This window comes from Hemitrygon akajei, chromosome 1, assembly GCF_048418815.1.
Source record: "Hemitrygon akajei chromosome 1, sHemAka1.3, whole genome shotgun sequence".
Classification (NCBI taxonomy): domain Eukaryota; kingdom Metazoa; phylum Chordata; class Chondrichthyes; order Myliobatiformes; family Dasyatidae; genus Hemitrygon; species Hemitrygon akajei.
Genome location: NC_133124.1, coordinates 83,826,449 through 83,853,713, shown reverse-complemented (window position 1 = coordinate 83,853,713; position 27,265 = coordinate 83,826,449). Strand labels below are relative to the sequence as shown.

General features: G+C 42.5%; 1 protein-coding gene across 6 annotated transcripts in view; it reads right to left on the bottom strand.

Moving 5' to 3' along the window:
- LOC140728294 (protein spire homolog 1-like) overlaps positions 1–27,265 on the bottom strand; it is a 258,068-nt gene that overhangs the window by 110,750 nt on the left and 120,053 nt on the right. For all 6 annotated transcript variants that reach the window (XM_073046825.1, XM_073046842.1, XM_073046849.1 and 3 more), the window contains 4 exons: positions 24,434–24,559; positions 14,287–14,370; positions 10,687–10,851; positions 6–92 (listed from right to left, as the gene is read on the bottom strand). In XM_073046825.1, coding sequence (XP_072902926.1) covers positions 6–92; positions 10,687–10,851; positions 14,287–14,370; positions 24,434–24,559 — 462 coding nt within the window. The remainder of the gene's footprint in view (positions 1–5; positions 93–10,686; positions 10,852–14,286; positions 14,371–24,433; positions 24,560–27,265) is intronic.

The following is a 27,265-nucleotide window of genomic DNA, read 5'->3' as shown; positions in this document are numbered from 1 at the left end:
CTCACGGGATTTAATGGAGGACGAGAACGGATGAACTCCAGGATCATCTCATGGGCACTCTTCTTCAATTTTGGAGGGACGTTCCCATTCACCTGTAGCAGAAGATTGAGGAAAAGTCAGGTGGACATCACACAAACTTTGTAATTGGAGCAGGTGTGCAACAAAGTGTTGTAAAGAAACATAAGAACATGCAGTCGAAATGGTCTCATAGATGCTGAAAAATTTCATGTGGCATGAATCAGGAGTGACAGAAATCAGAAGTTTCACCAGGAGTGTAAATTCAACAAAATTATCCATTGGATAATCAGCATCCTGAGTATATTTTCTTTTGCTGACCAGTTCCCTGAAAGTCAATACATATTCAATAAAACGTCACATCCAATAAACCAATCGTGACACAACTACCTTACGCTAAAATTTCATGTGTTCTTAAATAAAACACAGTAAACACAGGTGTGAATCGGAGAGCTGGCTTTCTACCAGTAGTTTTCACAAAGCATTGTTTCATATAACATTAGCAACACAAAACATGGCAAATAACTTTACGAAGTTAGCTTTCATCTCAATGTTACAACAATTCACCGGGGAACAAGGACTTCCCACTTTTAAAAATGGAGGCAAACTGTATGATCTCCATAAAATATCCCCTAATTTATGTGGATTTTGGTATATGAATGTGATTCGCCAGGTTATGAAGCCACAAAAGAGCAGAATGTCCTCAATTTGCAATTCCCTTAACCAGACTCAATTTCCATTCTTAACTCTTCCCATTCCTGACAGCATTGAGGGGTGGGGGTTGATTGCCTGGAGGAGGCCTATTCATCTAATCCTTATATAGTATCTTGGTGCAGTAAAAATAAATAACTTTACATAGTGCCTATTTTAAACAATGCTGTAGGTTATGCCTTTGTACGGTTTGCGGCTTCATATCGCATAGTTCTGCATTTACCTGGATCTTCTCTTTACCCTCACGAATCACCAACTCATTTCTCAGCAGAGAAAGATATCATACTTACAGTAAGTAGAAGGCCACAATACAGCATGATTCCTCTTTTGATTACCATCCAAGTTCTCAAAATCATGAGGCACATCACACTTTCTGCTGCCTGTGGCTACAAATGTGGGACCATAACTTCCTTTTAATTGGATCAGATTGAAGGCATGTGTGTCTGTAATCTTTGGATGGCAGTAACACATCACTATCCTGCAGCTAACTCTCGTAACACACAACTACAGATGTGCTTGTGGATCCTTTTCCTTTATTTTGAAGAAGTACACCAGGAAATGTACCAGGGCTAAGGGAGGGAAACGTCAATGAATGGTGGTCCCTGACTGATGACCCTCCAGCACTGCTGGAGGCATGGCGGGTAGCAATGCCAAGCAGGAAACATCTTCCCGTAAGTCTCAATGAAATCGCAAACATTTCCATCTCAATCAAACTGTGATGAATCCAATCCGAGAGAGAACCACTTCAATACTTTACAGAGCACACTGCAATGATACAAAACAAAATTGCTCTAAGGACGGGCAAGTCTGTTCACAGTGCTGTGACAATTTCATAATTGTCCAGAATGAGGGGTCACAGTTTAAGGATAAAGGGGAAGCCTTTTAGGACTGAGATGAGGAAAAACTTCTTCACACAGAGGGTGGTGAATCTGTGGAATTCTCTGCCACAGGAAACAGTTGAGGCCGGTTCATTGGCTATATTTAAGAGGAAGTTAGATATGGCCCTTGTGGCTAAAGGGATCGGGGGTATGGAGAGAAAGCAGGTGCAGGGTTCTGAGTTGGATGATCAGCCATGATCATACTGAATGGCAGTGCAGGCTCAAAGGGCCGAATGGCCTACTCCTGCACCTATTTTCTATGTTTCTGTTTCTATGTTTCTATGACAACGAGCGCGGGTAACAAAGAGTGTGCACGCGACAGAGAGATAGCGAGCGATAGGGAGACGCAAAAGCAATCAAATTTCTGAACCGTCCACGAAGCCATGAATGTTACATTTGCTTTATTTATTTATTATAACGCAGTGATTTTTATGTCTTACACTGTACTGCTGCCACAGGACAGTACATTTCATGACATATGCAGAAATAATAAACCAGATTCTGATTCTGAAAGGCTGTGAAAAACAGAGCTGTAAGAAATGCATACAGCAGGTGAGGCAAACCAGCTCAGAGAGAACAGCTGGATCAATATTACAGAAGGATGGTCTTCAGCAGAACGAGTCAGTTACACAATTACAGAGTCATAGGGCAGCAGACTCAAAGAGTAATACAGCGCAGAAAGAGGCCATTTGATCCAACATCTTTGTCAGCCAAGGTGGTCATCTCAGCTAGCTCCATTTGCTGGCATTTAGCCCACATCCCCGCAAGCCTGACGCTAATACCAAGTCCAGAAGGATTCAGCAGTAGTTTCAGGTGGTTTAGAATGTGCCTAAATAGAAGGCAAGATTTTGTCCCTCAAGCTTGCGTTTAGCCTCATTTATAACAACACAGAAGACAGAGAGCTGGGTCAGAGTACCAGTGTAATGGAAAAGGATCTGACAAAGACCAGGATAAATTTCTTGCCCATTTTATTGAGAGGAAACTATTTCAGGCCAAACCGACGAAGGTGCTCTTGCTTACTTATTTTAGAAACCTTTCTGCAGAGAGTGGTAGATGTCCAGAATGTCTAAAAGGAGATAGAGGAATAAATATACAATCAGCACATTTCAGAGGAATTTAGACAAGCATTGAAAGATATGGTGCTAATGTGGGCAAGTGGACTAGTGGTGTTGGCAAACAGGTGAACGTGGATGAAATGGTCTGAAGGCCTGTTTCTGTGTTGTGTAATTCTATGACTCCATTGTCTGCCATACAAGGAAGAACTTCTCAGCTCGTAATTATAAGTGTCATGGTAATATTTATGTCCTCCTGTGAGGACAGTTTAACATCTCATCCAAAAGATGGCATCACTAACCACATTATGCTCCCTCAGTATTACGTGGGAGCATCTGCTTAAGTCTCCAGTGTGGACTTCAACCACCAAACCTTCTGACAGAAGCAAGATCACTACCAAATGACACTTCTCACAGCCACTTCTAACACAGGGGACACCCCCGTTATTTATGACGCATACTGTTAAATTCCACAATACAAAGCGGTATCATCTGCTCATGCATCAAAATGAGATCTGAAAACAAAAACTATTTATTTACCTTATTTTCAAATAAGTTCCATGAGAGTGAATTTTTATGGCATATCTCAAATATTTAGGTATGGATTTGTGAATTTGGTAAGGATGAAATTCTGTAAAGTGAACAGCCCTAACTTGGTGTGAAGGATTGTGACCAACTGGGGTCAGGTAAATACCTTTGTGAGACAATACAATTGTGTGTGGGTATTGCTTAAGGCCTGGATCAGCAGATAATCGTGGTGCTGCCCTCTGCCCTACTGCTGTAGACAAGGTTACATGGTGTTGCCTTTCAGCTTCTACTGTAGACGTAAGATTACGTGGAGTGGCTCTCTCTAGCTTGCAGCTGTGCACCACAAGACTCCATGATTTAGGTGTTTTTCTCTCTAGCTTGCTTAGGACAATACCAAATATGAAAATGTAGAACAAACCATACCGTTAGAATTAGCCATAAAGCGTATGTATGAATTGTAAATAGAGTTGTTACTTTCTGGAGGAATGGCTCTCCGTGTAACATGAACAAAATGTCTCCTAACAAACCTGGGTCCCAGTCTTGTGCGTAAAATGGAAATTCCCTAATAACTGGGAATCACCTAGCTCAGTGAATCCGGTTAATTGAGCCAATGGATAATCGGGACAGCTGTTTATTCACGACAACTTTTAAAGAGCAAAAACTAATCAAGAAAGTAACCAGGATTCCCCTCATTTATTTTGGACACTATGCCACTTAACTGGGGCAGGAAATCGTTGTTGAGGAGCTTCTAACTAGCATCAGTCGTGTGCACTTGCATGGCCATTAGACACTGCATCGTGCTTCGAACGAACAGTTTTTAAATAGCTTCAGTTGTGTGTGCTTGTGTTCAAAAAGCAGTGCTTTTTGTCACTGATAGTTAGCAAGATAATTCAGAACTGTTTTGCTCACCACAGCTTTAAGCATTCAGGATTGGAGATGCCAGAAACAGATGGGAGTGAAAAGGAAACAATTCCACTACTTCAATAAGTTAGGAATTATGAAGGTATTGGCAATTATCTTATATGTTACAATTAAAGTGAAGATTTGGAGGATGCAATCGGTGACAACATTGTATGAAAGCAGGCCATTATCCACTCAAGGTGCTTGCACTGATTTCGTTCATTTGCAGCCAAAAGAATGTAGGAACGAATACACAGTTTTACTGTACTGTAGTAGTAGTATTGGTAGTGTTCTAAGCTGTTCTGTTTTTTATTTAAATACATAATTTATTACTCAGTTTGTCTTTTTTATACCTTTTTAACTATTTCCATGAAACTTCAGCTAATTGGGGAAGCAGCTTAATTGGGCCAAAATTTACTGGTTCCAATGTGTCCCAGTTAACTGGAATCCGCAACATTTTCTTAGTCATTTTTCTATTGGTACTTAGTTTGTCACAACCACGTTTAACATTGGATATTAATTATTCCCTTGGTCCTCAATGCCAACAAATTCCTGAATGAACACCTGGAAAAGAAGTGTTGTCATCACTTCACTAGTCAGGGCATCAAAGGTTATGGGAGAAGGCAGGAGAATGGTGTTGAGAGGGAAAATGAATCAGCCATGATGGAATGGAGGAGCAGATTTGATGGGCCAAATGGCCTAATTCTGCTCTCATGTCTTATGGTCTTACTAGTCTGCAATACAGAGAACAACGTACTACACTGTATTAGGAATGGCTGTGACAAGTGACAATTGTGATGTTATGCTGAAGTTGTATAAGATGTAGATGAAGCAAAATTTGTGTGAAGTTCTGGTCACCTACCCACAGGAAAGATATAAATAAGATTGAAAGACTGCAGAGAAAATTTACAAAGATGTTGCTGGGACTTGAGGCCCTGAGTAGTAGGGAAAAGTTGAATAAGGGGATATTTGATGGAGGTCTACAAAAATTATGAAGGGTATGGATAGGGTAAATGCAAGCAGGCTTTTTTCACTGAGTTTGGGTGAGACGAGAACTAGAGATCATAGGTTAAGGATGAGAGGTGAGATGTTTAAGGGGAACCTGGGGAGAGGGAATCGTCCTCATTCAGAGGGTGGTGTGAATGTGGAGCTGCCAGTGGAAGTGGTGGATGCAGATTCAATTGTTACACTTAGGGGAAGTTTGGATAAGTACTGTACATGAATGGGAGGGGTAAGGAGAGCTTTGGTCCGGGTATAGTTTGATGGGATTAAGCAGAATAACAATTCAGTACTGACTAGATGGGCCAAAGGGCCTGTTCTGCGCTGTAGAGCTCTATGACTCTATAACAGGACTAATACCAACAGGTGGAGTTCAAACCTCCAACTACCCAATTCAAATCCAAGAAATCTGATCTGGAATAATGAGATAACATTCGTAACTGGATCTCAGGTTCATGAGGAGTGGACAACAGGAACTGATAGCTTTGCAAGTGACACCCACATATCAATACATGGTTGCTAGTAACTCCGCTCTGATGTGGCCCAACAGGCCACTCAGTTAAGTGGTAAGTAGAAGTAGAGATGGGCAGTGAATGTTGGCCTTGCCCGTGAGGCCCAGATCATGTGACTAGATGGAAGAAAATCACCATAAAATGTCAATCAAACCCTTAGCCAACAGCCAGATTTCAAACGGATGGATATTTCCCTCAAAGGAAGCTACACAGAAAAGCCCTGAAAGCACCAGCGGGATGACTGGTCACAAACACAAGGAGGAGTAGGAACAGGTCACCTGGCCTACCATTCAATACGATCACACCTGGTCTATCCCACCCAGGCCTTAATCCTCCCTCTGTGCCAGCACACCCATGTCTTTCAAATCCCCCAATTGTTCAAAAATCTATCTACTTCCCCTTTAAATATTTCTAATGAGCTAACCTGTGTAGAGAATTCCAGAGATTCACCACTCCCTGCAAGAAGATTGTCAATGTATCTTTGCCATTTGAGATACTCCCACTCATGATTCTCCCACTTGGGCAGCATGGTGCGCAGGGGTTAACACAACATTTTACAGAGCAAGCCACCCAGGTTCAGTTCCTGCCGCTGCCTCTAAGGAGTTTGCACGTCCTCCTCGTGACGGCATGGGTTTTCTGCCACAGTCCAAAGATGCACCGATTGGTAGGTTAATTGGTTACTGCAAATTGTCCCACGATTAGACTAGGGTTAAATTGGGGGAGTTGCTGGACGGTGTGGTTCGAAGGGCCAGAAGGTCCTATTCCACCTTGTGTATCAATACAATAAAAATGAAAACATCACAATATTGACTCTGTTGTACCCCCTTGGAATCTAATGTTTCAATACGATCGCCCCTCGTTCTTCTAATGAACACAGATCCAACCTGTTTCCGCTCTCTTGAAAGGACATTCCTCGTGGGCACATATTTGTCATCAGTAGCATAGAAAAAGTGATATTTGCGCAACACCCAGCATCCAGTTCCAGAACAGTTAATGGAACAGGAGAGCTAACAGTTACTTGTTAAACAGTCAATCCAATATAGACAACATAGGCACATTTATTCACTGTATCTTTGTCTTTTACATTGTACACGTGGAGGAAAAGGACCATGTGAAATGGTAAAGCCTCTTTGTTATTTTTTTATTCATGGGATACAGACTTTCCTAAAAACACCAACCTTTATTGCCCATTCCTGAAATGAGGCCATTAAGAGTCAACCACATTGGTGCAGCTCTGACACCACAAGAGCGGAGAATCCCAATGACTGGATTCCGGTCCACCTTCCTAACGTCCATTCCTTCCTCCACCCGAGCACAGTGGCTCTGCATGCACCATGTAGGAAATGCACTGCTGTTACACAGCCCAGAGGCTTTAGGAGCATCTTCCAAACGTGTGAGCTCCACCACCAAGAAAGCAAGGGTGGCACAAGAGGGGGCACAGATTGCCCTCCAAGCTCAATCACCAAACCCTCTTGGAAATGTAGGAAATTAACTTTTTAGGCTGATGATCCTCCCTCAGAAGAATCTGAACTGTCACTGTCTAACAGCACTAAATGAGATCACCGTCCCACCAGGCTTGCAATGGTTCAAGAAGCCACTTCTTGGCAGGGACAGACTAAGCTGGCCAATAGATGAAAGCTACACCCTCAACCCATGAATAAATTGAACTTGTCCTCAGTTGAGTGTTATTACGTGACACAGATTTGTTCATGCTTGAGCAAACCAGTATACTTGTCCATTTTATTCCAGTCTGACAACAACTGCAATAATGAAGCCATTCAATCCTGTACAATATAGTCATTCTTCACTGTCACACTATAACTGGAGAAAGGCAGTTAACTCATTTCTTTGCCCCTTGTTTTAGAATCTCATTTAAAATTCTGCAAGAAAAACATTATGCTTTATATACAGAACATCTGAGTTATTCTTTTACAACCTGCACTGCACTCTTGATTCTAATTACTGTCCTGAATCATATGCCATAATACATTAATGGTTAAGTTACTGGTCCAACATCAAAGGCCTGGCTTATGTATCTAGTTACACAACTTAAAGAGTTTCACCATTGGAACTTAGAAATTTAATTAAATAAATCTGAAATGAAAGACTATGAACGGTGTTGATAATGAAATTGTCAGACTGTTTGTAAAAACCTGACGAGTTCACAAATGTCCTTAGAGTCACAAAGCATGGATACAGGATGTTCAGCCGAACTTATCCAAGCCAACTATAATACCCAAGCAAGTTAATTTCACCTAACCGTGTCTGGCCCAGAGATTCTAAACCTCTCCAACCCATGTACTTATCTAGAAGTTTTTAAAATGTTGTTAATGTAGCCACCTCATATTTCTGAGAGCTCATTCCAATATGCACCATCGTTTGCGTGGAGAAGCTGCCTCTGATATGTCTTTTATATCTCTAGACCTTTACAGGAGGATATCTGCCATCCTTACCCAGTGTGGTCTACCAATGTGTTGGTATCGATTGTGTCCTTGGCTCAGGGCAGTAAATACTGACCTCCAGTGGTCACTTTCATCCTCCAATCAACTTCATGCTCTGGTCGTCTGTACTGGTTTTATCACTAGAGTTTTCCCTTCAAACCTCAAACTATTTTATGGTGGTTAACTTATATCAGAATTCAAACATCACTGCCATTCCTGTTGGTGGAACATTTGCTCCCTCTCTAGTTTTGTATTGAACTGAAACCCCCTTGAATCTCTCTTTAACTTCACTAGGCCAGTGTCAATTTCTCTCACTGACCCTGTTCATCAGCTACCTCTTTCCCCAGAAGAGCGTGGAACGTGAGCAGGAGGAGATCCCTCAGGCTGCTCCACCATTCAAAAACTGCACCGTTCCAATGACATTCCCACACTTCTTAATTCCCTCAGTGTATCCAACCTGGAATTTACTCACTTCCCCAATGCCTTATTCATTTTATTTAGAGATAACAGAGTGGAACTGGCCCTTCGACCCAAGCCAGCAGCAACCCTAGCCTAACCATGGGACAAATTACAATGATTAGTTTACCTACTAACCGGTACGTCTTTGGACTGTGGGAGGAAACCCAAACACCCAAAGGAAACCCACGTATTAACGGGGAAGGACATACAAACTCCTTTTTGATGGTGTTGCAATTGAACTCCAGACTCCAATGCCCCAAGCTGTAAAAGTTATCATGCTAACCGCTGCACCATCGTGATGCCCTTCTGGGGAAAGAGGATGCCAAAGGACTCCAAATTCCTGCAGTGGATTCTATTACCACTGCTCTATAGCCAGTCTCAAAGAGGAAAACATCAGCTGTTTTTCTGATGAGAGGTTATCCTGCCATTATTGGCAGGATGGTTTCCTTCCCAGTGCTTCCATTCCAGCTCTGTAGATTCTGAGGTAGCAGTTGAAGCCAAAAAGGACAACAGTCTCTGCTAGTGAGGAGACAGGAGGTCCTTGATGGGATGGGTGGTTTGAGAGGTGATATACTCCTCCTTCCACAACTGGAAAGATGCCCTGTCTACCAAAGGTGATGGCGAATTTCCAAATGGATGTCTGGTTCTGTTGAGAAGTGGCTTCCAAGACACAGTAAGTGGTGCATGCTTTAGAGTGTCTTATCATGGACCTTGCAAAAGGGGCAGGCTAGTGGGGGATACAGGTTTTGTGGATGTTAAGTATAAGATCCCTGTTCTCACTTTCGCTGACTGTACACAAATACAAGTGTTGCCTCCACAGTGGACTGAATTTGGAATGAGTTTTGGTTCTGGGCTCTGGGTCGCCACATTTCTCCTTTGCCCTATCAATTACTCCCAGAGGTCAGGTGCAGTGTTGCTTAGGGGGAAAAAAACAGCTAAAGGTCCATCAGAAAATCTCAGACCTACAAGGATTTCCCAGTGTTACTGAGGTGATCTACAGTCCAAACACTCCAATGCTCAGCCCACTGAGTATCCAGAAGAAAGGGAAACTTATCGAGTACAAATAATGCCTACTAGAAGGAATATTTTGAAGAAATTCTCAACTGTGACTTTGTTCTTGACATGAGCGCCTGACACTCTTCAACAGAAAATTCTCCATGCTGTTACACCTGAAGACACAACAGAAACTGCAGATGATGACATCTGGAGCAATGCAAAAGCACTGGAGGAACATAGCAGGTCAGGCAGAATTATGGAGAGAAATGGACAATCAGTATTTCAGCTTGAGTCCCTTCATCTAGACAGAGAGAACTGGGGGGTGGGTGAGAGATAGCTAGTATAAAGAGGTAAGTGGAAGGGGTGGAGGTAATTCAGCATCTGATGTTCATCCTGCAGTAGCCTTTCTCACTATCCACAACCACCAACTTTCCAGATCAACGAGACCACTTGGATTCCAGAGCTCAGAGCCATCCTACGCAATTCCTCCTCATAGGTCATTCCTCTTGCCTCACAAATCCATCTCATTAACCAACCTTTAGGTATAAGTCTGTCTTTGATGGTGAAGACCAAAACTGAATGCAGTACCATGGAATTAGAAGGCCATTCTGCCCATTATGTCCAATCTAGTATTCAAAATCTGGTCTCACTCAAAGCCCTGTACCAAGGTAGGAGTGCTTCCTTACTCCTTCACTGCAAACTCTGATGCAAGCAATGTTACTAATGTTGAGGACGCAGTTTGAATGTAAGCAAGGCAATAAAAATATAATGGGCTTTGTTGATTCAGAACCAAAACATTTGTAACACATAAGACAATAAGACATAAGATATAAGAGCACATTACGGCTAGTTAATAGAGTCATAGGATCTTGTGGAACAAAAACTGGTCACCATACCCATACTGACTATCAAATACCTACTTATATGAATAGAAATATTCAGACCAATGCATTACACACCTCAAGAATCTAAAGAAGTTAACTTTGCATGTGTATTATTCAGATCCTGACCAATGTCAACTTAACCATACAGAAGGTGCCAAGAAGCTTGATAAAGGGAGGTAGGGTGGGGGAAGGGGTAGGTACATAGAAGGAGAAGCCTTGCCAGCTTTATTTTAATTAGTCGTCTGTAGGCCTTACTTTACTCTCATACCATCACCTCTTCACTCAGCATCCGGTTGACGACAAGGACTCACCATCACTTTCCTCAGGGTGTACCTTCTGGATCGGATGTCATCCATGAGCATTTCATATGGTGTTAGCTGGTACTCGATGGGCAGCGGGTTGTACTGTCGCTCCTGCACCTTCTTCAGCTTCACGCCATTCCGCAAATCCCGCATCACTTGCACCCAGAAGCACGCCTGAGAGTGAACAGTTGGCATTGTTAGTGTGGGCACCCACTCCCTGCAGCTCCCTCAACTCTGGAACTAGCAGCAAGTCTCAGTGCCCAACGGATACCATCCTCCAGTAGAAAGAACAAAGAGGTCAGAAATAACCTGGTAGCCGGAGCTGGAGGGGATTGGTAATTCATTTATGGTTGTCACATGCACGCAATATAGTGAAGAACTGTTTTGCACGTCATCCATACATATAGACCATTTCATGCACAAGTTCATCGAGGTAGTACAAAGGGAAAAGCAATAACAGAATGCAGAATATGGTCAGAAGAGATTCTGGAGATGCTGAAAAATATTGAGCAACACACACAAAATGCTGGAGGTCAAGCAGCATCCTGATGAAGGGTCTCGGCCTGAAGCGTTTACTCTTTATTCCCTTCTATAGATGCTGCCTGGGTTCTTCTGGTATATCGTGTGTCCCAGTCAGTGAGGAAATGCAGTGCAGGTAGGCAAATAAGGTTCAAGGATCCTGACAAGGTAGACTGAGATCAAGAGTTCAAGTTTATTTTACAAGGTCGCTTTAAGAGTCTGATAACAGTGGGATATAAACTGTCTTAAATCTGGTGATACGCGTTTTTAAGGTTTTGTATCTTGTGCTGGATGGACTGATAGCCAGGGCGGGGTGGAGAAAGGTCTTGGATTATGTTGGCTGCTTTCCTAAGGCAATGGGAAGTGCAGACAGGGTCAGTAGAGGGGAGGTTGGTTTTCATGATAGATTGGGCTGAGCCCACAACTTTTTGCAAGGTCCCCTAATTGCCCAATTCAGGGAGATTTGTTGTTCTCTGGTGAACCACTAGCTCTACCCAAAGTCTCCACTCGATTTATAAATGTTTAATAAGAACTATTTGTGTTTATAATTACACCTCTACTTCTAAAACAATGACCCATCTACCCAGACTGTATGAAGTTCTAGGGATTAGAGAGATGAATTACCCCCATGAGAAGAATCCCTGAAGGAGCAAATGGAAGGACGAGGAAATGGGAGGAAAAATTTCACAAGAAAGCAATGGCAGAAATGAAATCCGTCAGTAAGTTTTATTATTTCCTCGAAACTTCACCTGTCTACAAGGGGGAGGGATGGCAGTTACATGTTGGGGTACGTATATTAACAACATTTAAATGACACTTGGACAGGTACATGGATCGGAAAGTTTTAGAAGTATATGAGCCAAGTATGGGTAAATGTGACTAGCTTACAGAGATGGATGCCTTAGTAGGCATGAACCAATTGGGCTGAAGGACTGTGCTTTTTGGCTCCAGTCAATTTCATTAAATATGTTTACCTTTGCTCTTATTGCTACATCATTGATTCAGTGCCATCACCATCATATCATCACCAGCAGTTATTCACAGAGAAAGCCATTCAGACCATTAAATATGTAAAAGCTCCTAGTAGATAGTTTCCAATAGTATGAGAGTCTATGACCATAGGATATAGAGTCAGAACACAAGGACATCCCTTTGGAGTAGATATTAGGTGGAATTTCTTTAGCCAGTGGGTGGTGAATCTGTGGAATTCATTGTCATAGATGGCTGTGAAAGCCAAGTCATTGAGTATATTTAAAGCAACTTGAAAGGTTCTTGATTAGTCAGAGTGTCAAAGGTTACAGAGAGAAGACAGGAGAATGGGGTTGACAGGAATAATATATCCACTGTGATTGAATGGCAGAGCAGACTCAATGGGCCAAATGGACTAATTCTGCTCCTATGTCTTATGGTCTTAAAGAAACCCCTTCAGTCCTGGTCCCCCATTTTTGTCCTCAAATGCCAATCCAATTCCTTCTTCAGAGCTCAGAATAATCCCATACAAACATAAAAATAAATTCCAGATCACAGAAGTATCTGGAAAAGAAAATTAACCTCTCCCTTGTATGCTTTGTCTGTCCCTAACCCATGAGCCATGTGCTGAGTGAACAGCTTCTCCCGTTGCAACACGAGTGAATCTGCAGATGCTGGAAATAAATTAAAACACAAAATGCTGGCAGAACTCAGCAGGCCAGACAGCATCTATGGGAGGAGGTAGTGATGACGTTTCGGGCCGAAACCCTTCATCACTACCTCCTCCCATAGATGCTGTCTGGCCTGCTGAGTTCTGCCAGCATTTTGTGTTTTTATTAGCTTCTCCTGTTTCTCATTTATGATCTTCAAATCTCCCCTCAGCCCTTGCTCCAAGGAATACAACCCCGGCTGCTCCAATCTAACCTTATTCTACATTATTCTACCTCAATGCACCGTGTAATGATTTGATGAGTACGAACAGTTGGCAAGACACTGCATCCTGGTACATGTAACAATAATAAACCAATATCAATACCAAACTCTTCAACCCAGATCCACTGAAACTAATCGTTCTTGTACCCTTTAAGAACCTTTACACCTCGCCAGATACCAAGTGACTTTCACTGGCCAGAATACAGTGCACCCCAGTTAATTGGGCCATCGGTTAAGCAGGGCAGCCACTAACTTGGGACAACTCTTAAAGAACAAATCCTAAATCAAGAAAGTAGCCAGGATTCTCTTTGTCTATTTGGGACACTATGTCACTTATTTGAGGTAGGAGACTGTTGCTCAACAGTTTCTAACTAGAAACAAGAGAAAATTTACAGATGCTAACTTAAGTCAGTCATGTGCACTTGCGTGATCATTGGACACTACACAGTGCTTAGAGCGATCAGTTTCTAAATGGTGTCAGTTGCATGGGTTTGTGTTCAAAAAGCAGTGATTTTTATCACTGATATTTGGCGAGAGATAAGCAGCAAGACAATTCGGAACTGTTTTACTCATTGTGGTTTCAAGCATTCAGTCTTGGAGTTGCCAGAAACAGCCAGAAGTGAAAATGAAACAATTTCACTACTTCAACAAGTTAGAAAGTACAAAGAACTTGTAGGTATCGACAATCATCTTGAATGTTACAATGAAAATTAAGATTTAGAGGCTGCAATCATCAAAAGCATTGTATGAAGACAGTCCATTATCTGCACTATGTGTCTGTTCTGTGTTTGTTTATTTATTTACAGTCAATTAAAAGAACCCAGCAGGTGAATTCCTCTGTTCATAAATATTGGGAACTAATACGCAGTTTTATAGTTGTGTAGAGGTATTGGTAGTGTTCTAATTTGTTCTGCATTTCATTTAAGTACAAATATTGTTACTCAGTTAAAGGGTAGTTTGCCTTTTTTATCCCTTTTAACTATTTCCATGAAACTGGCTAATTGGGGCAGCCACTTAACTGGGCCAAAAGGTACAGGTCCCGATATATCCCAATTAACTGGAATCCAATATACTCCATTTTCAGCCTAGTCACTAATAATAGAATTTTGCAGATATCTGTGCATTACAAAATCAGTTACATTAAATATAAATAAATGAGATTCTGCTTCTTTAATCATGGCTACTTACCCAGTCAAAATTATTGAGCTCATCGAGTTCCACATTGGGTTGGCAGCTTACATTCTCATTAAGTGTCTGCATTCTCTTCAGATTCTGCCAAGGAAAGGGTAGCATGTTAGGATCATCAAACCATATAGGAGGAGATAGTTCGTCACATTATGCCTGTGTCCGCTCTTTGAAAGGGTCATACAGTCATAGACACTACAGCACAGAAACAGACCTTTCAGCCCACTGGGTCAATTAACCATCCTTTTCTCATGAATCACTGTGACACAATCCATCAGAGAATTCTCTTTTGGAGCAAAAGAAAATTGCAAATCTAAATTAAAGTTAAATAAAAGAATGCTGAAAATGCTCAACGGGTTGGATGGAATCCAAGGAGACAGAACCATAGTCAACATTTCAAGGCCATGTCTATTTATCAGAACTGGAAAAGGAAGGAGACATGGTGGAGAGATGGGAGATGTGGAGAGAGCAGACTGAATGCTGATGGTAGGGTACAGACCAAAGTTGGTAAGGTATCAACAGTTTCAAAAACCAGCTTTGAGAGATGGAAGAGAAGGAAAGCAAAAGAACAAACTGAAACTGATATATCTAAAGACTGATAACCTGAAATTCAGTACGCATTGATTTGCAGGGACTGCAACATGCCCAGATGAAGGATGAGGGACTGCAGTCCAGTTTATATACAAGGATTCATTGCAATACATAGGAAGACAAAGACAGAGTAGGATATCAGAGTGGGAGTGAGATAAAGAATTAAAGTTATAGGCAACCAGAGCCTCAAAACCTCTCCCTGGACTGAACAGACATTTTCTGCAAAATAGTCAAGCAGTCTGTGTTTAGTTTTCCCAACACGGAGAAGACATCAACATGGCCACCAAATCCAGTACAGAACCAGAATTACTATCACTGATGTATGACATGAAATTTGATGTATTTGCAGCAGCAATAAAGTACAAAAACATAAAAATCTATCAATTACAAAAGTCAATAGTCCAGAAAAGAGAATAATGAGGCAGTGTTCATGGGCTCACGGACTGATGGCAGAGTACAGGAGATAGAAAGAGTGTGTTAGATCCCTCATGATGGGAGTGAGAGAGTTAAAAGGGTAGGTGTTGGATGGGGACAGGACATGAGAAGAAGAGTAAGGTAAGACTAATAGAGGGAATGGACCTTGTCAAATACTGAAAACTGAGGGAAGAGGAAGACAACTTTGACTGGCACTATTGCAGACATTCCCTCTATTCTCACCACTCTTCCCCTTTGCTCAACTGAAAACATTCTTGTTTCCTTACTTTCCAGTTTTGATGAAGAATTATTGGCTTGTAATATTGACTCCTCTTCCCTCTCTACAGACCTGCCTGATGAGTGTTTCTGGTATTTTCAGATAATTCATTTTGACAGTTTTGCTCTGAACACTTCCATAGATATGCCTTCAAGCACACTTGCAGTATGTATGTCAACCAAACAACGGTCCTCGTCTGTAAACATAGGGTACAGCTTCCTGTTTACTGTAAAAGACAGGAGTTGAAAATCTTCTCAGTCTCAAGAACAATCAGTCATTCTTGCATCCAATAAGGAAGTGGTGCCTAGTGAGTTTTCAATGCTACCATTGGATTAAAAGCAAAGAGTGGCATTCCACTTTAACTCCAGGATTATAATATTTAATATTAGAGGCCATGTACTTAAGGTGAGGGGCGGGGTAAGTTCAAAGAAGATGCAGGTTTTTCTTTTACAAAGAGTCGTGCGTGCTTGGAAAGCACTGCCTAGTTTGGAGGTAAATACAATAAGACCATACGATATAGGAGCACAATTAGGCCATTTGACCCATTAAATCTGCTCCATCATTTCACCATTTTTGATCCAATTTTCCCCTCAGCCCCAGTCTCCTGCCTTCTCCCCGTACCCTTTCATGCCCTGATCAATCAAGAATCTGTCAACCTCTGCCTTAAATATACATAAAGACTTATCTTCCACTGCTGCCTGCAGCAAAGAAATCCACAGATTCACCACTCTCTGGCTAAAGAAATTCCTCTTCATCTCTGTTCTAAAAGGGCACCGCTCTCTATTCTGAGGCTGTATTCTTTGGCCTTAGACTCTCCCACCAGAGGCAACATCCCATCCACATCTACTCTATCAAGGCCTTTCACCATTTCATAAGTTTCAGTGAGGTCAACCCTCTATCTTCTGAATTCCAGCAAATACAGGCCCAGAGCCATCAAATACTCTTCATGTGACAACCTATTCAATCTTGCAATCATTTTTGTGAACCGCCTTTGAGCCCTCTGCCATTTCAGCACATCCTTTCTAAGGGGCCAAAAATGTGGAGCTTAGGAGGACAATGGCACCTAACGGCGACTCCTTTGCTTGCTTCTTCGGAAACAGCTCTATTTCTATCTTTGGTATCTTCTTTTTCCCTTTCTTTGTTCTTTTGAAGACCGTGAGCTGGAGTTATACACTTACTTCGGATCTTGTGGAAATGACACCCGCTCTCAGGGCCTCACGACCGGCCACTTTTTGATATGCCAAGGACACGGCCTGGAAGACTAGTACGCCTTCAGGGTGCCAGATCTTCGTGGCTCTGGAGGCGGGCTGACTCAAGGCTGGTACTGTCGCCTGATGTGTCGGGAGTACACAGAAGATCGAAAGCAGCGAGCTGGCTGCTGGCTGTGTGCCCAGAGACCCAAGTTCTTTGCGCACAGAGCTCGGAAAAAGTGACGCAATGGACTTTTAACACCATAAACCAGCGAGTTGTTTTGTTTTGTCTCCCCTCTCACTGTGGAACAGGGACACCTCTTTTTCCCTTATTAGGGAGAGAGAGAGCCTGTGGTATGTCAAACACCGGGTGAATGAGTAGTATTTGAGGTACTGCATGTCTGTGTCTTTATTGATATTTTGCTGCACACTGGAGTGCTCAGTGAGGGGTGCCGATGCTTTTTTGCTGGTGGGGGGGGGGGTCATTGCTTTGCTGCTGCTTATGCATAGTAGGGGGAGTTGGGAGGGCTTGGGGTTCTAACATTTAACTGTCATTCATTCTTTGGAGCACACCTCTGTTTTTGTGGATGTTTGCAAAGAAAAAGAATTTCAGGATGTATATTGTATACATTTCTCTGACATTAAATGTACCTATTGAAACCTGCTCACAATACTCCAAGTGAGGTCTCACCAATATATCCTTGTGTAAGGGGGTTTCTTCTTTTGTGGGGGGGTTTTTGTGTAAGGGGGTTCTTTTGCTACTGCGTATGTTAATCAAAATGGCTTCTTTGTTTTGTTAAAAGTAGGAATGTTTCTTTGTTATGATAAGTGCTTTTCTCACAGTTTTGTTTGGGTTAAAATTACTGATAACGAGAATTGTATTCATTTGTTAACCAATCGGGATTAACGTTATTCTCTCTCTTCTGAGACTGTAAGCTAGTGTTGGCGGGCTTTTGGGGAGTTGGCACCAGGGGGTGAGAGAGAGAGGACGCGATGCTGTAAGCTGAGTGATGGAACGGACCCCGAGTGGGGGTCCGAGGCCAGGAGGTTCAACGAGGAGAGGAGACGAAGACAGACGTGCCGGGGGTGCTTGGTTGATCACTTCGGGTGGTCCTGAGCTGTGAGTCAAGGAGGTCTGAGGGGATCGAATGGTGGCCAGAAGACTTCGGTAATGGAGCTCCAATGGTTGTGCACGAAGTGGTTTGGACTTTGATAAGTTTTGGCGCCTTTTCTTTATTTTCTTTTCCTTCATATATACTTAATTGTTATTAATCACTTAGTTCTAGTAATATCTATAAAGTGTAATCATTTAATTGCATATGGTGTACTGTCTTAGTTGGCGAGGCGGGGACATCACACAGCATCCACACAAGCTGATTACCCAGTTTGGCGGGGCCAAAGGCTGCTCCCCCTGGACGGAAGCAAGTTGAGCGAGCCTGAGGCGACCCAGGGGGCTACACTTGCTTTTATGTTTTAGTCCTCTTGAAATGAATGCTAATACCTGCATTGGCTTTCCTCACCACAGACTCAACCTTCAAATTAACCTTTAGTGAATCTTGCACAAGGACTCCCAAGTCCCTTCGCACCTCAGTTTTTGTATTTTCTCTCCATTCAGAAAATGGTCAATCCTTTTATTTCTTCTACCAAAGAGCATGACCATACACTTCTCAACACTGTATTCGAACTGCCATTTTTTTTGCCCAGTCTCCTAATCTTAAGTTCTTCTGTAGCCTCTCTACTTCCTCAAAACTACCTGTCCCTCCACCAATCTTCATATCGCCTGCAAATTCTGCAACAAAGCCATAATTCCATCATCTGAACCACTGACATACAACTTAAGAAGAATCCGTCCAACAGATCTGTCAGGCCAGATACTCCCTTGAGGAAACCATGCTGACTACGGCCTATTTTATCATGTGCCTCCAAGTGTCCTGAGACCTCATCTTTAATAATCAACTCCAATGTCTTTCCAACCACTGAGGTCAGACTAAATGACTTATTGTTTTTTTTCTTCTGCCTCTCTCCCTTCTGGAAGAGTAAAGTAGCATTTACAATTTTCCAGTCTTCTGGAACTATTCCAGAATCTAGTGAGTCTTGGAAGATAATTATTCATTCCTCCACGATCTCTTTAGCCACCTTTCTGAACCCTGGGGTGTACACCATTTGGTCCAGGTGACTTATCTACCTTCAGACCTTTCAGTTTCCCAAGAACCTTCTCTCTAGTCACTCACTTCATGACCCCCGACACTTAGAGCTTCCACCATACTGCTAGTGTCTTTCACTGTGAAGACTGCTTATGCAGCTTGTCATTTCGTTGTCCCCCATCACTACCTCTCCTGCATTGCTTTCCAGTGGTCCGATATCCACTCTTGCCTCTCTTTTACACTTTATGTAACTGAAGAAACTTTAGGTATCTGCTTTAATATTGTTCACTAGCTTACTTTCATATTCCACCTTTACCTTCTTAATGAGTTTTTTTAGTTGCCTTCTGTTGGTTTTTAAAAGCTGCCCAATCCTCTAACTTCCCACTAATTTGTGCTCTATTATATGCCCTCTCTTTGGCTTTTATGTTGACTTTGACTTCTCTTGTTAGCCATGGTTGTGTCATCTTGCCTTTAGAATACTTCTTCCTCTTTGGGATGTATATATCCTGTGCCTTCCAAATTGCTTCCAGAAATTCCAGCTACTCAGCTGCTACCCTTGCTAGTGTTCTTTCTCAATCAATTCCTCTCTCATGCCTCTGTAATTTCCTTTATTCCACTGTAATACTGATATATCTGACTTTAGCTTCTCCTTCTCAAATTTCAGGGTGAATTTGAACATATTATGATCACTAGCCCCTAAGGGTATTTTTACTTTCAGGTCTCTAATCAATTCTGGTTCATTGCACAACATGCTTTGGAGTGCTCTAAAAGAGATGTGAGGAGTACTATATAAAAATACAAATGTTTCTTTGTAATTTTTATCACTGTAAATGTAACAATGCCTGATTTTAATACCAGGGTAGATTTAAATTATAATGTTTCTTCAGAAGCTGATAATTACTCAGAGAAACAACAGGATCTATTTTGGGAATACTTAATAAAGTATTAATTTGAACTGAACAACGCTGAAGAAGTCTAAAAGGCAGTGAGTATGATCCTTACAGTCACGCAGCACAGAAAAAGACCCTTGGGGCCACCATCTCCATGCCAACAATTAAGCACCCATTTACGCTAGGTCCGTAGACCAACACAAGTGAACCAACTTCATATATATCAGAGGTTGGAAGAGTCTATACATTGTAGAAATAAACCAGAAATAACTAGGGCCAAGATAGTATGTGGACACAAGAGATGGCTGGTGCTGAAATCTGGAGCAATAAAAGCAAACTGCTGGAGGAACTCAGCAGGTCAGGCAGCATCTATGGAAGGAAGTGGACAGTCGAGGTTTTGTTTGAGCCCTTTAGTCTGGACTGAAAGATGAAGGGAAATAGCAAGATAATGAGGAGAGAGGAAGGGATGGAACAAAAGCCAGCGAGTGACAGGTTGATCCAGATAAGCAGCTTAGGAGGTGGAAAGTAGAGGCAACAAAGAGCTGAAGATGATGAAATCTAATAGGAAAGGAAGGTGGAGTATGGAATCAAATAAGGGAGGTGAGTGTGCAATCAGGAGCAGTAGAGGGACGGGATACGGAGGGAGGAATGTGTGGAACAATTGGAATAAGGAAAGGAACGGTGTGATAGGAGGGTGGGGGTGGAGGCTGTGTTATGATGTGTGTGCATAATAAAGAACTTCAGTTCCCAGTGTTCACCCAGAACAGAAAGTGACGTTGCTGAGCTGGGTTGCATGCACTCAGGTCGAGTGGAAGCTATGAGCTGGGCACATGGACTCGTGTGGAGATGAAGCCATTTACTGTAAATAAATATGCATTTGTTTTACCCATGCAAGTGTGTCTTTTATCGAGAGGTGTCAGAGGGACTGGGTGAATCATGAGGGAAGAGAAAGAGTGGGGGGAGAAGTAGGTTATCTGAGGGTGGGGGTTCAAGTTGTAGGTAACCTAGGATGATGTGGAATTAGTACAAACCACACCACATTAACTTATTTCTTGTGTAAGGAAACTCCATGTAGGTGTAATAGAACAAGGAGCTCAGCAACCAATTTGTCTGCCAGATTCCTTACTAAGATGCACCACAGAATACACCACCTACTAAACCTCGGCAAACCTGCTAAGCCGTAGCAGAGCTTGGCAAGTTATCTGTAACGCCAAACAGTGAGGAATATTACATCATCAGTCCTTCTTTTCACAAGTCTTTGTTGAGTTATTTGGGTTCAGCCATAACTGGTCCAACTAGTAAAGTATGTCTGCTTTCCATCAAAGACAGGAACCGTTGGACTTCTTTGTTAACTGCTTTAACTATCTGAGGTAGTGTTCTTATACCAGAGTGGTAAATGCCTGGAATGTACAGCTGGGAGTGGTGGCAGATGCTAATACATTAGGGTCATTTAAGATATTCTTAGATAGGCACATGGATGAAAGAAAAATGGAGGTGGGCTATGTAGGAGGGATTGTAAAGTTGAAAGGTCAGCAGAAAATCATAGGCCAAAGGCCCTATACTGTGCTGTACGGTTGGTTCTATGTTCTATGTTTTGGAAAGGAACTGTAAATTCTACTATTTGATGGTATTAATGAGAAGAGGGCATATTCTGGGTGATGGGTTCCTTAATGATAGACACCACTTTTTTGAGGCATCACCTTTTGAAGAGTCCTTGATGCTAGGAAGGCAAATGTTCACGATGGAGCTGGCTGAGCTTGCTAGTTACTGCAGCCTTTTCTGATTCAGTGCCGTTGCCCTTCCACACTAGAACAGTGATGGAACCATTAGAATGCACTCCATGGTACATCTGTAGAAATTTGTAAGAGCTTTTGGTGTTATACCAAGCCACCTCAAACTCCTAATGAAGTATAGCTGCTATTGTGCCTTCTTTGTAATTGTGTTGGGCGCAGGATGGATCTTCAGAGATGTTGACAGCCAGGAATTTAATACTGCTCGCCCTTTCCACCACTGATCCCTGGATGAGAACTGGTGTGTGTTCCCTTGACTTTCTCTTCCTGATGTTCATATCAATTCCTTGGTCTTACTGACACTGTGTGCAAGGTTGTTGCTGTGACACCTCTCAACTAGCTGATCTATCTCACTCCTGTATGCTTCCCTGTTACCATATAAAATTCCGCAACAATAGCTGCGTCATCAGCAAATTTACAGACGGCATTTGAGCTGTGTGTCGCCACACAGTAGAGAGAGAAGAGCAGTGGTCTAAGCACACTTCCTTGAGTTGCACCATTATTGATTGTCAGCAAGGAGGAGAGGATATTTCCAATCCACACTGACTGTCATCTCCCAATGAGGAGGTCAAGGATCCAGCTGCAGAAGGAGGCACAGAGGCCCAGGTTTTGGAGCTTGTTGATTAGTTCTGAAGGTATGATGGCATTGAACGCTGAGCTGTAACCAATAAACAGCAGTCTGAAGTAGGTATTGCTATTGTCCGGAATATCCAAGTGGAGAGCCAGTGAAATTGCATCTGTCATAGAATTATTCCTGTAATCGACAAATTGATGGGGGTCCAGGTCCCTGTTAGACGGGAGTTGATTCTGGCCACGACCAAACTCTTCACGCTCGTCATCACAGTAGGTGTGAATGAAGTTGGGCGATAGTTGCTGAGGTTGCTCACCCTGCTCTTCCTGGTTCAATTGTCACCTTTTTGAAGCAGGTGGGAACATCCAACTGCTGCAACAGTGAGAGATTGAAGATGTCCTTGAACAGCCCCACCAGATAGTTTCCGTGGGTTTTCAGTGCCCTACCAGATACACCATCATGTCCTGACACCTTGCAAGGATTCTCTCTCTCAAAAAATGACTTGGCATCAACCTCTGATAGAGAAATCACACGGTCATGAGTTGCTGCTGGAATCCACACAGGTGTAATTTTATTCTCCTTTTCAAGGCATTGAGCTCATCTGGGAGAGAAGCATCACAGCCATTCATGATGTTAGGTTTTCCCTTTTACCGGAGCTGTTGTGCATCCAATTCCGCCTCCAACTTCAATCGGAATTGCTTTCTCACTCTTAAAATAGGTTGTACCTGGACTTCTTGTATAGTTCTAGATCACCAGTCTTGAATGCTGCAGATCTAACCCTCAGCTGACCTCAAAGCTCCTGGTTCATCCAAGGCTTTTGGTTTGTGTACGTCCAGTATGTTCTTGAAGGTACACATTCGTCCACACAGGTCTTGGTGAAGTCAGTGACAACTATGGCATATTCATTCAGATTCAAAGATGGATTCCTCGATATTATCCAGTCCACCCTTTCCAAGCAGTCCGGTAAGCACTCTACCTCCCTTGATCATACCTTCTTTGTCTTCACCACTGATGCTGCGGTCTTCAGTCTCTGCCTGTATGCCAGCAGTAGAAGTATAGCTAGGCGTTTGGACTTTCCAAAGTGTGGGTTGGGACGGCAAAATAAGTATTTTTGATGATGGTTTAACAGTGGTCACGTGTGTTGGCTCCTCTGGTTCCACAAGTGGTACGTTGGTGGTAGTTGTTCAGAGACCTCTCCAAGCTGATCTGGTTGAAATCCCCGCAATGATAGAGAAGGCATCATGGATGGACAGTAATTGACAGATAACCCTCAGCCATGTCACCAGGTATAACGTCTCCTTTGCTGAAATTGTGCCAAGAGATCTGCCTGAGGCAGCAGATGGAAACAAAAAATGGATGGGATGTGGAAATGGATCATGGGCATGGGATGGTCCAGTATTATTTCCAGTTCCTGTTCCCCTCTATTGCTCTAAACAACTTTCTAGTAGTCCTCACTGTAACACAATCCACATAATCATGCCTATCCCAAAATTCTATTACCTGCAACCTCCAGTGATCTGGGTTCCACCCTGACGTCCTGTGCTATCTGGGTTAAGTTTGAATGTTCCACATGTGACCACATGGATTTCATCTGAATACTCAGGATTGTTTCTATATCCCAAAAACATGGGGGTTAGCAGGTTAATTTCCCCTAATAGGTAGATGGGGGAGCAAATGGGAATGAAGGGAAAATAAAATAGGAATGGTGTAAATGAGCTCAGCACAGACTTGGTGGGCTGCAGGGCCGGTTTCTGTGTTACGAGACTCTTTGGCACTAATTAAAGTTTCCAATAAAATGCAGGAGCTCGGGCACTAACACAGTCTCTGAGTTCTTCACCAGAGTATCAGCTCGGAATTCTGTTGTACTCAAGTGTCTGACTGTCAGACTTCAACACACAACCTTCAGGCAAGTGAAGGTGTGGGCTGTACAACTATACTGTTCTTGCACAAAAAACAAAAATCTGCATCTGTGAATCAAAATCCAGACGAAGGGTCTTGACCCGAAGTATCGTCTGTCCATTTCCCTCCACAGATCATGCTCGACCTTCTGTGTTCCACCAGCATTTTGTCTATTACCTCAGATCCCGGCCTCTGCAGTCTTTTATGTTGGTCTTGCACTTGGAAAAATATTCTGGTATCATTCATACAACTTGGGGAGCAAGCACTAGCACATGGAACTGTGGGGATGTACAAAGAATGTCAAGTGTTCCTGAACACATCCCCCCGTAAAAATCATCCTTTACACCTCCCTGTCAGTTTCAATGCCTCTTGGTAAGCTCTTACCTCTTTAGCACTTTTTATCTTGGCCAAGAAGGTTTGTAACTCCATGGACTCTGCGAAGAGGGCTCGGCATACAGCTGGGTAATGGTTCGGGGCCTCCGATGGGGTTGTGAGATGAGCAGCACACAACTGATAAAGAGAAAAACAAAAGGACACTTTAGTCAGCCACCCTTCATGTCTCCTGACTGGGAACCTACATCACTGGGCTGCGTTTTCTACTTCTGTCATTGACTGGACTACATAAGCATTCCTCTGCTTGTTCTGAGCAGTTCCTAACTCTGGTCCTCTCCGGATAACATAAAGCTGGGGTTTTGTCATGCCCATCACTCAGTCAAGAAGTCAAAATCAAGTTTATGTATGCACAGATGCAATGAAAAACCTATGTGCAGCAGCAACATGGGTACATAGCATCATATAAGCAGTGCTCACGAGAGAAACTATTAAACATGAATCATACAGAAAATAGAACAAAGAAAATCCACTGTAGTGCAAAGTGCCCATCATACCGCTATACTGAGGTAATGGCGAAGGTTGAGCAGACTGGTTCTAGAACCAAAAGTTTGAAGGGAAGAAGCTGTTCTTGATCCTGTTGGTATAGAACTTCTTGTCACAATGGTAGCTGCAGTAAGATGTCATGGCCTGATGGGAGTATCTTTGATGATGGATAGAGCCTTCGTTCTCAGAAAAAAAGCAGAGAAATGCTTGTGCGGGTCAGTCAACTCCTGAAGCTGAGGAACATGATGTGACTATAACAACGTGGTCTGTGCAAAGTCACTAGACTGGTTTGTTATACAAGGTGATGCTCACCGTTCCTGAAGTATCTATCAGTAGGAGGAAATAATTGGCAAGGTAGGCAGGTCCACGATGGCAGCAGAATGGCAATTCATTAGGAGATGGCTTCAGTAGACCCAACCATTATATTCATTATAATCGCTTTACTCTTTTAAGCCTCATTTCCAAGACCATAAGAACTACCTGCAATGCATTTCCCCGACATTTCAACATTATATTCTATATTCTTTTTACAACCTAGATGTAATTATGTATGGCATGAACTGTCTGGATGGTAAGCAAAATAAAAGCTTTTCACTACAAACCAGTGCATGTGACAATAATAAAGCCACACCAATACCAAGGCACACTGCCTGATTATCCACCCATCAACGAGGATGATGGTGTGTCCTGTTGTCTGCATAGATTCATCTCCAGGAAGTTCAGCAATAAGCAATTGTTTCTACTCCAAACATCACTAAATTCTCTTACAGCACATTTTAAGTTAGAGGGTTTTCAGATTGAGTTTCACCTAAACATGCCTAAAGTCATCCAAGTACATGTCAGAACAGAGAACCAATATATAGAGTATGTTCTGAACTTGTTGGTGATGATGATTTGTCCACCAATCAGAAAGACTCTAACATATCAATCCCTCACAATATGAACAGAAATTGGTATTTTATATTTAAGACAGTGGAAAATATTAAATACACTTAGTACAATTAAGCAAGATAACCTACACACTTCTCTATTGTAGTCATTCTTCCCCATTCTTGCTGTTTCAACAGAAGCCTAACATAGTGCAGGTTCCAAAGGCAGATTTCCCGGTGGATGTGCGGGAAAATCCATGGAAGGTTCCACTCGGCTACTCCATGGCAAGTCCAATGCTGAAGAACAACAGCAATCTCCTCTGTGCAAGTTCAGAATCTATTGCCCATGCACGAGTCCTGAACCTCTACATGATCCTCTGAAACAAACTCTGGTATCTCTGCAGAAAATGTGGGATACTATTTATCCAATAAAATTTCAAATTTGATACAACTCTGCAAGAACCATTTAAATTATTTGCAAACTCCAGCAACTCTGTTAGCAATTTATTTTAGTAGCCTGGCATAGCTGATACTGTAAAAACATGGAGGTTTCAAAGTAAAAGCCAGCATCAGTTTACCCCACTTCTGCCATATCAAATATCTGATACGTTGCTATAATGCAATGAACTGACATGTCTCTCTCGTTAGCAATGGGGTAACTTGGTATAAATGGGAGTAAGCTGAAACAGTACAGAGAGGTGCAGAAAGAAAATACATGGAAGCTGCCAGTAAAGTTGGGTCATCATGCAAAAAATGGAAACAGAGTGGTTTTCATGTATTGCTTCCAGGACAGAAGATGAGTAAACAAACAATCTCTGAGTTTCCAGGAACTCTCTCCATTTCCCAGACAGCCTGAACAAACTAGGCTTTATGAAGCAAGACTTAAAGGCTACTTGTTTTTTTAAAAGTAGTCCATTGAATGATCACAGCCTTTACTATACATTTGATTCCACTGAACAAACAATGCACAGCCCTGCCACGTGAAGTCTCAGTACCCTGTCTAACTTCAACCAGAATATTCCCATTCTGCAAACATTTTAAATTTCTGACAAACATGATTATTCACTTTGCTTTTGAGTCCGTACTCACACCACGACCCATTCACTCATTGCCCTTCCTTTGCTGACCAGCACTGCTGTCCAGATAAGCAATGCTTCCGCTTTATTTTTCACACTCAGGCTTTCAAATCCATCTCAGCTCCTGCTCCCCCACCCCCTGAACTCCCTTCCAGTCCTATAACCTGCAAGGTATGTTCACTTCAACAATACTGCCTCTGATTTAACGCCATTGGCACCTGTGCCTTCAGCCTCCAAAATCATGATTTCCAGAATTCCCGCCCACAACCCCTCTGCTTCTTGTGGAATTCTCTGACATTGGAGGAAGCTACTGGATCCATAGTGCCTGGATGGGGCCAGAATACCCTCTCATGTCCTGCAAGTTACACCACAGCAGGCAATCACTGATACCCTTC